Source organism: Notothenia coriiceps, unplaced genomic scaffold, assembly GCF_000735185.1.
Source record: "Notothenia coriiceps isolate Sejong01 unplaced genomic scaffold, NC01 NC01_scaffold00000668, whole genome shotgun sequence".
NCBI classification, from domain to species: domain Eukaryota; kingdom Metazoa; phylum Chordata; class Actinopteri; order Perciformes; family Nototheniidae; genus Notothenia; species Notothenia coriiceps.
This window is the reverse complement of record NW_011333369.1, coordinates 309,994-320,317: the sequence shown is the minus strand read 5'-3', so window position 1 is coordinate 320,317 and position 10,324 is coordinate 309,994. Positions and strand designations below refer to the sequence as shown.

At 40.5% G+C, this 10,324-nt stretch overlaps 1 protein-coding gene across 1 annotated transcript in view; it reads right to left on the bottom strand.

Moving 5' to 3' along the window:
• Positions 1-313: 313 nt before the first annotated feature.
• LOC104956863 (disks large homolog 5-like) overlaps positions 314-10,324 on the bottom strand; it is a 28,545-nt gene continuing 18,534 nt past the window's right edge. The window contains exons 17-29 of the mRNA XM_010784426.1: positions 9,569-9,731; positions 8,418-8,551; positions 7,611-7,775; positions 7,288-7,471; positions 5,728-5,876; positions 4,890-5,060; positions 4,039-4,229; positions 3,804-3,947; positions 3,501-3,628; positions 3,180-3,289; positions 2,753-2,797; positions 2,464-2,573; positions 314-2,376 (exon numbers count right to left, since the gene is read on the bottom strand). Of these exons, the coding sequence (XP_010782728.1) occupies positions 2,273-2,376; positions 2,464-2,573; positions 2,753-2,797; positions 3,180-3,289; positions 3,501-3,628; positions 3,804-3,947; positions 4,039-4,229; positions 4,890-5,060; positions 5,728-5,876; positions 7,288-7,471; positions 7,611-7,775; positions 8,418-8,551; positions 9,569-9,731 (1,798 nt within the window). The 3' untranslated portion in view covers positions 314-2,272. The remainder of the gene's footprint in view (positions 2,377-2,463; positions 2,574-2,752; positions 2,798-3,179; positions 3,290-3,500; positions 3,629-3,803; positions 3,948-4,038; positions 4,230-4,889; positions 5,061-5,727; positions 5,877-7,287; positions 7,472-7,610; positions 7,776-8,417; positions 8,552-9,568; positions 9,732-10,324) is intronic.

Below are 10,324 nucleotides of genomic sequence, written 5' to 3'. Positions count from 1 at the left end.
AGGACACAGTCACATTTCAGCGAGACATTTACAGAAAAACATTTGCTCTGTGCTCTGCTTTCATCCTCTTCTTGGAAAAAGAATAAGATGAGGCAGCATATTGTTAACTTTACCCTTTCCTCTAAAATATCCTTATTACACAGCTCTAACTTAATTAATTATATACACTTCAATGCAGTAAACATTATTATTCTTTCCTCAACATTTTCCAATTGTGACCTTGTTGTTTATGTACCATTACAAACACTAAACTATTTCCCAATGAGTGTTTTTTTTAGAACACTGTGGACAAAAATTCAGACCAAGTCCTTAGCGTGATACAGAAAATGAGTTTTATTCTCATGTTAATGTCTCAACATACAAATCATTCTTCTTAATAAAAGAAAATTCAATCAGTACCTGGCATCTAGACTCTTCCTAAGAATACAACCATGTCACGTTGTACCTCTCTATCGTATACTATCTACTCAGAAAAATAGTAACAATACAGTTTGCTTCTGCTTAGTATTTTAGCCCAATAGTCAAACTTGTGGACCAATTTTCCTTTGAAAAATTGTGCAAGAATAGATCCCTTTTTAATAATTCAAACAAGAATCATTTTTTCTAATTAAGAATAAAAGGCCATCAATGAAATGTAAGGAACTGATGTGATAGATAAAAACGTGTATTAGTTACAGTAGAAATTATAGTACCTATTGGTGGTCTACTGGAAACCTAGGAACAGTTACATGTTTAAGGTTAACAGATAAACAAGTGCAAAACAGAAATAAAAGGATAAAGTTGCCTTAGTGGATTTTGGCACAATAAGATACAGGATATGGTTTCGAGGAAGGGCACAATATTTTAGTCAATATCTTTTGCCTTTCTTAATAAAAAATACAATTAAATAACAATGAAAAGTCACTAACATTTAAACAGAGCAGAGTAAAATCCTTTTGAAATTACCCTGCACATTTTGCTTCATAGTGTCTCTTTTAACGAGTACATTGATAAGTGACTGACAACCAACCACAGAGAAACAAAAATAAATTCTTTTTTAAAAACATGCTAATACCTGCTAAGACATGACTTGACAGCCAGACGTTCCTAGGCGTATGACCTAGTGAAAATACATGTAATATATATTTATATATATGTTTCTTTTTTTCAGTTGTATCTGCATACTGTATATGTTATACTCTATATATTGTTGTTAAATATTTGTTAAAGAAAAAGAATGATAGTTACACAGTGGTCTGTCTAGCCCTGGAGTGCACTCTGAGGAGTTAACCTGTTGGCTGCTGCTTCAGCCAACCCTCAAAACCTCACCATTGTCATGCGCGCTACACTTTACTGGTCTCAAATCAGCCTCTAAATCATCTCGTCCATGGTGTGTGAAGTGATGCAATGGATCTTGAAAGATAAACTCTTGCTCCGTGACCAGGGGCTGGTTTCAGATCAGGCTTCTTCTCCAAAGGCACTTCCAAACCCTAAACTGTTCACACACCCAGCTACTATAGAAACACAATGCATAGAGCAAACATCGAAGTGTTTGGAGTCAACATGGCCGTCACTGCTGGCGCTCAGGTTCAGTAAAACCACAGCTACATAATTAAAAGAGGTGTGATGCTTTTTGCATTTTGTGACAAACATCACAAGGAATGTGATGTCTGATCCTGGCATTCCATTTCTATAGCATCATATTTATGCTAATACACGACCTTGATTAAACTGACATTGTCAATACAATTGTGTACAACAGTCTCAATATGTTCTCTCTCTCTCTCTTACACACACACACACACTCACAAATCACAAACACACACACAATTAGTTGTCAGTCGTCGTTAAACGGGTGCATAATTGTAGGGAAACCACAAATGTCATTTGGTACAAGGGGAAGGGTTGGGTGAACTTCATTAGTGTTGAGGTTATGGTACAGGGGGAGAGACACGCATTCAAGCAAATATTGAACACCTATAGTCGGACTCATCTTTTGACTGTAAACGGACGCTTACAATGCAGCATTACAAATACACCAGCAGAAACCCTTAGGGAAGACTGACTGAACTTTTAACGTGGAGGTTCCAGTGCTACCAACCTGCTCCGAAGCACGTCAGAAATAAATGGAGGCTCTGATTATAAATCAAGACAAAGACAAAATAAAAAAATATCAATAATTTACATAACTTGCTTACTGTAGTGTACCTATTGGTATAGTGTGAAAGAGTTAATTAGTGTTTGGGGAATGGAGATGAGGGTCGCAGCTCGCTGTAGTCGCAGCCAGTCTCCTCTAGGGGCAGCCGAGTGGAGTCCACAGGACTTTACTTTGTTCTTGATCAACTATAGTCATGATCTGAGTGCAAATGTAGGGGAGGGTGCCGCCTTGGACGATACCTGAAAACAAAAAGGTAATGTTATATACAGAAAGTCGACTGACACATAACGGTGATATCATCTGTATTAAATGTTACGAGTGGATACCTGTGAAGAATTTGCTGTACTCTTGCTCTATCTTCTGCGCACTTTCAAATTGCTCCTTGGAATGTTTTTGAGATACTTTGTCCCGCAGATACACCGGATCTTTCTGCTCCCTATTGGGGGGGGGGGAACGGGAAAGACTTTTAGGTCAGCGCATGTGAGGTATTAACCATTCACCACTTATCTTCCTGTTATTTTCATTGTGTCAAATGAAGCTTTCGATCACTCAGTGTCTAATACTGATACAGTAAGCATAAACTGATGACAGTTTATGCTGAAATTTAGAATTCACCTGTTAATTATTTTGCCAGTGAGGGTCTTTGGAGAGAAATCTTTTCTGAAAATCAGTCAAAAATTAGGTAATCCATTACTATGTCTATAGTTTATAGGTTTTGCAGTATATATTTAAAAACTGTGCCAAGAAGTTCGAATGAATCCTGGCATAACATTTATAACGTTCAACCCATTTGAAGTGAAGTAGGAATACATCACTTGGAATGAGAGATTTTATCTTAAAAATAAATAACAAAAAGAACAACAGGATGGTTCAGCAGCTGTTTGGGATTAGGCAAGAGTTTGTGGTGGGGTGGGGGGCTTTCACAGACTAAACGGTTCATGGTGGGAGGGAGAGTGTGAAGGCTTATCCTGCTGGGCCCATCATCCACACACTCACGCACTCTACCATGACATTGTATGTGTTTCAAAGAAATGCTACTTACTTGATCTGCTTTGCGTTTTTGTAGCGGACGAATACAACAATTGGATAAATGTGAACGCTGTGGAGCCTTTCAATGGCGTGCGAGGCGATGTCGAGCAAACAGTGACAGCCCTGTATCCAACAAAAGAAGAAAAAGTAGAAACTTTTTTAACACAGTTATAAAAGGTGCGACAATGACAGGAATCCTGCTTTCATTCATGGATAACTAAGATTAAAGCACAGCCGTAGTGATATCTTATCTTGAGCAGAGATTAAAGACATTGAAGCCTCTATCTTTCCTGATAAAATCGAATGATAAAAGAAAGGACAGGCAGGCTAATACCTTCTCTGTTATCTCCTTTATTGAAGCAACAGTGGTCACGTCAAAATGGCCACTTCTGCGCTTGTAGTCGATGAAGAGGAAGTCTTTGACGCCACGCTCGATGGCTTGCTGGGATGCCTTCATCACCTCTGCAGGCATGACAGAAAGAATAAAGAAAATTATCAAAAGAAAGAACACTTTTCAGGCTACTGTACAAATCGAACCTCACATTTCTTCAACCCTTAAATATTACAGTTAATACAAATGCTCAATTAATTTCCCTTATTTCTTGGACTGACAAACATCTGAATAAGGTGAACTCACCCAGTATACATCTGCAGAACTTCCCAGGAGACTCTTTGACCAGCATCTCCTTGACAGCGTCAGTGAGCGGCCCAAGGATGAGTACGGGTCGTGGAGAAGCGCACTCCACCTTCTGGACCCGCTGGTATGCCAGGCTCACGCAATCTGACACAAAAAAAACCAAATAAATCGAAAATGGTTCTCGAAAAAGAGTGACATGGTGCCATTGTTGTGCTACCTGCTGTTTTTGTCTCACCATCTAGGAAGGGGATGGAGTCCGTGCTGATTGTGTCGATAGCAACCATCTCTTTGCTGTCTTTGGAGCTGCTTCGTTTGTGTTTCTGTTTCCTCCTGAAGAAGGATCTGCGGGCCGCAGCTGAGAGCGTCTTACCAGACTCTTCCTTCATTTCTGTCACACTGTGTCTGCGGTAAAACTCTTGGTCCATCCTACGACACACACACACACACACACACACACACACACACACACACACACACACACACACACACACACACACACACACACACACACACACACACACACACACACTTGAAGATAATCCTCTAAGAAAAAAGGTTGTGTGCCTGTTTTTAAATGCCATTTTACAATGTGTTTCTGCTGTATTTATTCTTAATTGTCTTTTATTTTAATTTGTAAAGCACTTTGAATTGCCATGTGCTGAAAGGTGCTATATGAATAAACTTTAAAAGCCCAAGTTTCTGAAACATAACCGTTTCAATTGTTTAACTATTTTTGTATACTAAGATGATTAAGGTTAAGCATAGTTGTTAAGGGTCAATGTTGATGACATAATACATCTTTGTTGATTTATTATTTTTAAGAATTGATTATAACTTGAAACTCTCCCTTCAGGCCCAGTAGAAGTACAAAATCATTAAAAAAAAAGCGTTAGACATACAATAAGCGGACAACATGACTTTGCCGTGAGTGCAAACGGACAGCATAAAAACATATGGAAGAGAAGGGGCATTGCACACGACTCCTACATCGCAGCAGTATGGCACAGATTGTTGTCACAGCTGTTACAAACTGTCCTCCAGCTCAAAAATATATGTGTGTAAGCGTGCGTTGAATTCTCCACCCACATGTACTTGCTGGGGATCTGCCCCCTCTGGATCTGCTGTGCGTTCTCATCTAGCTGCCAGGCCATCCACGTCCCAAAGCTGCCCTTTGGTAAAGACTCATCCACGTACAGGATGTCATCCTTCTTAAAACTGAGGTCCCCCTCCGCCTCCCCCGTGCGGTCGTAAAGTGCTCTGTTGAGAGGGAGAGACATATGGGGCGTTATGAAGCGCAGCGCAGAACCAGAGAGTGGAGGAGAATAAAGTTGATGAAGTGAGAGAGAGCAGGTGTGGAGAGAACGAGATCCTCAATCAGAGAAGACGAGAAAGGAAGTGTGGAGAAAGTGTATCTATTGACAGCAGAAGCCTTGCTCGCCTCTTGTTGGAGCCTCGTAAGTCATTCCCCAACAGCCTATCAGTGACAAGCTGTAAGGCTGAGTGTATTTACTGCAGATGACGACACAAGCCCACTTGCCTACTGTATATGACAAGTGACTGCGGCAGCTGAGGCAACACGCCCTGACAGACTCCCAACAATAAACTATTTTAGAGCTCCTTTTTCCATTCATATACAGTGCATTTCTAATGGCCTGGAAAACCCTGAGCTCTAAAACATGGAACCCCTAAATAGATAACCTAAATGCGGGGTGCGATTAGCAGCATTGCAGTCACACGCTGGATCTGGGACGTAATTGGTTAGATGAGATTCCATCTTGTCCAAAGGGGCTGCAGTGGTGACTCTATATATAGCAGAGAGGAGGCTGCTTAGGGAGAATGATTGTGGTCCTCTTACACAGCGGTTACACATTAACGCCTGACATTGAGCTGTGTGCATGTGCGCTGTGTATACACGTGCAGGTACCTAATATAAAAGCCATCTCCTGGAGTGTCTTTGAGTGCGCTGAAGTCATCTGGCCGATGCTGCACCTTCAAAGTGACCGTCTCTGCAGGCTTCAGCATCTCCACGTACACCTCTTCTGCTGTCTTATTCTTCATATTCACCGAGTTGTACTGAAAGGGAAGAGTGGATGAGAATGGAAAAAAGAAAACTTCACATCCTAAAATAAAAGAAGTAGCAGAGACATTTCTGTATATTCATTTGCAGTGCCTGTGAAGGGTAAATAGCTACATTTCCTCCAAGCTTTCAGCTGTATTAAAGTGTCGCAGTATTGATTTGTGCCGTGTTTGGGGGGGAAGAAAAAACAAACAAGAAGGGAGATTGAAGGACAGAGTGATGGTGTGATGACAAAGCCGCATGGCAATTCAGAATTCTTTGCGGCAGAGAGCTAAGTAAGTGGGAGCATGTCACGAATTGTCTGTTATGAGTTTGCTGTGCTCTAAATGGATCATGAACGTGGAGTGAGAGAGAACGCAGCCGAGGAGAGGATCAAGGAGGAACAATGAGGGGAAGGGAACAAAGAAATGCCTGCCCGCCTTCTGGCAGTGCTTGAGACTAAAGTCACAAAAGCACACAAAGCTCTGCAACATCTTATTATAAAAGTTTAGCCCTGGGATCACTTCAAGAAACTAATTACAGCTACAACTATTCACTGTCTTACAAAGCTATACAGAAAACACTACACATACTTGATGTACTTGAATAATTGTAAATATGCTAAATATATATAAATGTTTTGCAAGGTATATTCGTTAGTTTCTGAGGGGGTTGTGCATTAAAGGTCCCCTATTATACTGTTTTTCATCAATATATTATAGGTCTCAGATATATACAAAACGTGTCTCTGAAGTGTTTGGCTCAAAATACCAAACAGATCATTGTAGCATCCCATAATCCCCTCTGTTTCAGCCCTGTTTCAAAAGTGCTGATTCTCTGTCTATTACTTTAGATGAAAATAAGGAGCCACTCCCCACGCCCCTCTGAGAGAGATTTGGTTCAAAAGAACACAATGGTGCTCTAGGAGGAGATTCAGGTGATAAGGGGGGATAGGGGGTTACCTTGGTTGCTGATTGGCTAATGGTTATACAAGCAAAAAAAACATTATGACATCATAATGTGGCCAAAATCTGATCTGCTCATTTTCAGACAAGTTTTTATAGAAAAGGATCAGGACAAAAGGAGAGGGGATCTTTGTTCCTGAAACTTTCATAATCTATTTACACAGAGGGGACACATGTTTATGTATAAAATACATAAAAAAGTGGATTTTGCGTTTATAAATTTAAGTACATTTTTACGAAATTCCTACATCTACGTCTACGTCTGTGCATGTGTGTTTGAATANGACAAGTTTTTATATAAACTTTCTGAATCTCTTTACACAGAGGGGACACATGTTGATGTATAAAAGATATGAAAAAGTGGATTTTGCGTTTATAAATTTAAGTACATTTTTACGAAATTCCTACATCTACGTCTACGTCTGTGCATGTGTGTTTGAATAAAAGTCAGAAAGGTCCCCACCTCCAGAATGAGGTCCCCAGGAAGCAGCCCGTCGGGGCCCCTGGCAGGACTGTCCTCATCCAGGCTCTCTATGTAAACGCCCCGTTGGTTCCCTCCGCAGAGTGTGACCCCCACCTCCACCCCGGGCCGCCGCACCGTCACCAACCGTGGCTCCACCGCCTTCCTGCTGCCCTCAGACGGCATTCTGCGGGACAACAAGCGGTCGATTAGAGAGTTATTGGAGTGTAGGGGTGTAGCATGGAGCAATCATTTCCTCACAATCAACTTTCCAATATGTTGTGTTTGTTGTCCTCACTCTTATTAATGTTTGTTCAGAGGTTTACCTGATGAAATTGTGGGGACTGGTATTGGGTGTGGTCTGCTTGGAGGAAGGAGTGAGCGTGCCTTCGTCCTGTTCGCTGAGTGTGTCGATGGTGGAGTGATTGTCGGGGGTGGCGGCTCCGCTCCCCTGGGGGGTCGACTGAGAGCTGACTGGCTCCAGACGGGAGCTGCCCCGGAAGAGAAAGAGGAGAAAAGTTGTGCCTCAATCAAATAAAATGACATTGCAAAAAACCTTGTGTAATGAACTTCCCAGTAAAGGTAATGTCACTATTACATGCTTTCTCCACCAGAGATCACGGACAGGTTCATTGTTTTTATGCGGTCAAATTTCTATAAACATACTTTCACCCTAAAACTTAAATTTCTATATAGAATTGTAGTTTTTAGAATTACATTTGCTTTTTTACTAGGTTTAATATGGATGTATTATACTTCAGTATTAGACTCCATGTTCAGCTATGAAATGGACTCATTTGTGCATATTGTGAATATTTAAAGATGAACAGCTACATAGTTAATTACATCTTAATATTCTGCATATGGGTGAACAACTGCTTGTTCAGAGAATTCCTTTATGTTCATTCAGCAAAAAAGAAAGTGTGAAAAATGTATCATCTTGCTTCTGTGCTAAAAAAAAAACTACAAATGCATTTAAAGAGCACCTGGGCATAAAAAACACAATATAAATGCTGATGTCATTCTTAAACTGAAACACTAACTGGATGATTCAGGAAGCAGCCGGGCAGCACACACGGGTCTAACCCTACAGGGAATATGAACAGAGAATTCTACAAGAAACATCCTGTTACCTGGAGCGCGAGTGGTTTCCCAGCTGGTACATGTGCGGGTTGTACTGGGCCATGATGGTGATGGTGTCACACTGCTGGCCGATGATGAGGCGGGCCTGCTGCTCTGTAGCGTTACGCAGGTTGATCCCATTATACTGACAAAGACAGAAAAGTGTGGTTAGGGAGAACGTTTTAGCTCAGGCGGGGTTAATGATACACAGTATGTTGCAAGTCTATTAAGGGTTTTAGTCTTTAGTAGTACTTGGTGGCGAAGATACTCAAGAGAATTTAAAGGGCATTACTTTTACAGCCATTATCAAAGTCTTAAAAGGAGTTCATGTTCTGTTAAACAGGCGGCCATTATTTTAACATTATTGGCCAGGTAACATCTGTAGTGATACTTGCAATTCTAAAGTGCAGAATAACCGTGCTTAGTTGTATGCACACAACATTATTATATCATACAGATAAAGGGGATTTCATCTTGTAGCCACCACTGAGTTTGAGATCTGACTTTGAGGCATTTAACTATTAATGACAGGGAAAATTGTAACTCTTTAAAGTGTCCATTAATGTCTTACTTAAAAACAGATGTGTTTAAAAACAATTATTTGAATTGAAACTCAATTAAAGTCTTTACCAACCAATATATGACAAGTGTAAATAGTTTTGAAGTGTGCTTCTTAGGTAATGACCAGTTTATTGAAGGGGTAGTGAAAGGCAAAATTACTAAACTGCACCAACTTAATCTATTTATCCAACAATTAAATTACAAATTTAACTTAAAAACACTTTTTATTCAAGCTACTCCTACAAATTCTTCCTTTACCGACTGTGTAGCATCCACAAGGACAGTGCATGTCCTCAACAGAATTTCAGCTCTGTCAGCCATTTTACATTAAGTAAAAACACGTATTCGGCAAATGCATTTCAGCAAGTATTAAAATACTGGGAACCGTGACAACACTAATGAATACAGTCTTGCATTAAGGACATTATGTCATACAGAATAAATGTACAGAGACAGCAAAATTAATGAGCCTTTGAAGTTAACTTAAACTAGTATGAGCATAATTATTACTGCTGCTGTATGGTTCTGCTTTTTTTAAATGCATTCTTATTTATGCATTTTGAAGCGGTAACCTTTTTGACCGACAGCAGGTTGTTCATACCTCCAGTAATTGGTCTCCATACTCCAACCCCGCCTGGTGGGCGATGCTTCCTCCAGTTACTTTAGAGACAAAGATACCTCCGTTCTCCCCGCTGACGATGGAGATGCCCAGAGGCTCTGCGCCTTTCTGCAACACGACATTGCGGGGTTCTTCCAAGTACGGCCTGGTGGGAAGGAGGTTAACGTATTAATAAATATCAGCCAAGAAAAGCAGTTACAGGGTGACCCCAAGGAGCACATGGACAGGGTGAGGGGACGTCACAGTTGAACGGACCAATTTTGTTACAGCTCTGGAGAGACGCTTACTACATAGGCTTTAGCTTTACTTATCAAAATCCTATCTTGTCCAAATATAATATACATGTTAAAGGTCACCTATTATGCAAAATCCACATTTTCTTGTCTTTTATACATAAACATGTGTCCCCTCTGTGTAAAGAAATTCTGAAAGTTTCAGGAAAAAAGATTTGCTCACTTTTTGTCCTGATCCATTTATATAAAAACGGTCTGAAAATGAGCTGATCAGATTTTGGCCAATTTATGATATCATAACGATTTTTGTTGGCTTGTGTAACCATTAGCCAATCACCAACCAAGGTAACACTCCCCACCTTATCACCTTAATCTCCTTCTAGAGCACCATTGTGTTCTTTTTAACCAAACATCTCTCATGCCCCTTTCACACCAACGTGGTTCCCGTTCTAGCTCCGTGCTAGAGCTTTTCTGGTTCGGAACTGTTTTTTCTTTTCAGCCCCCG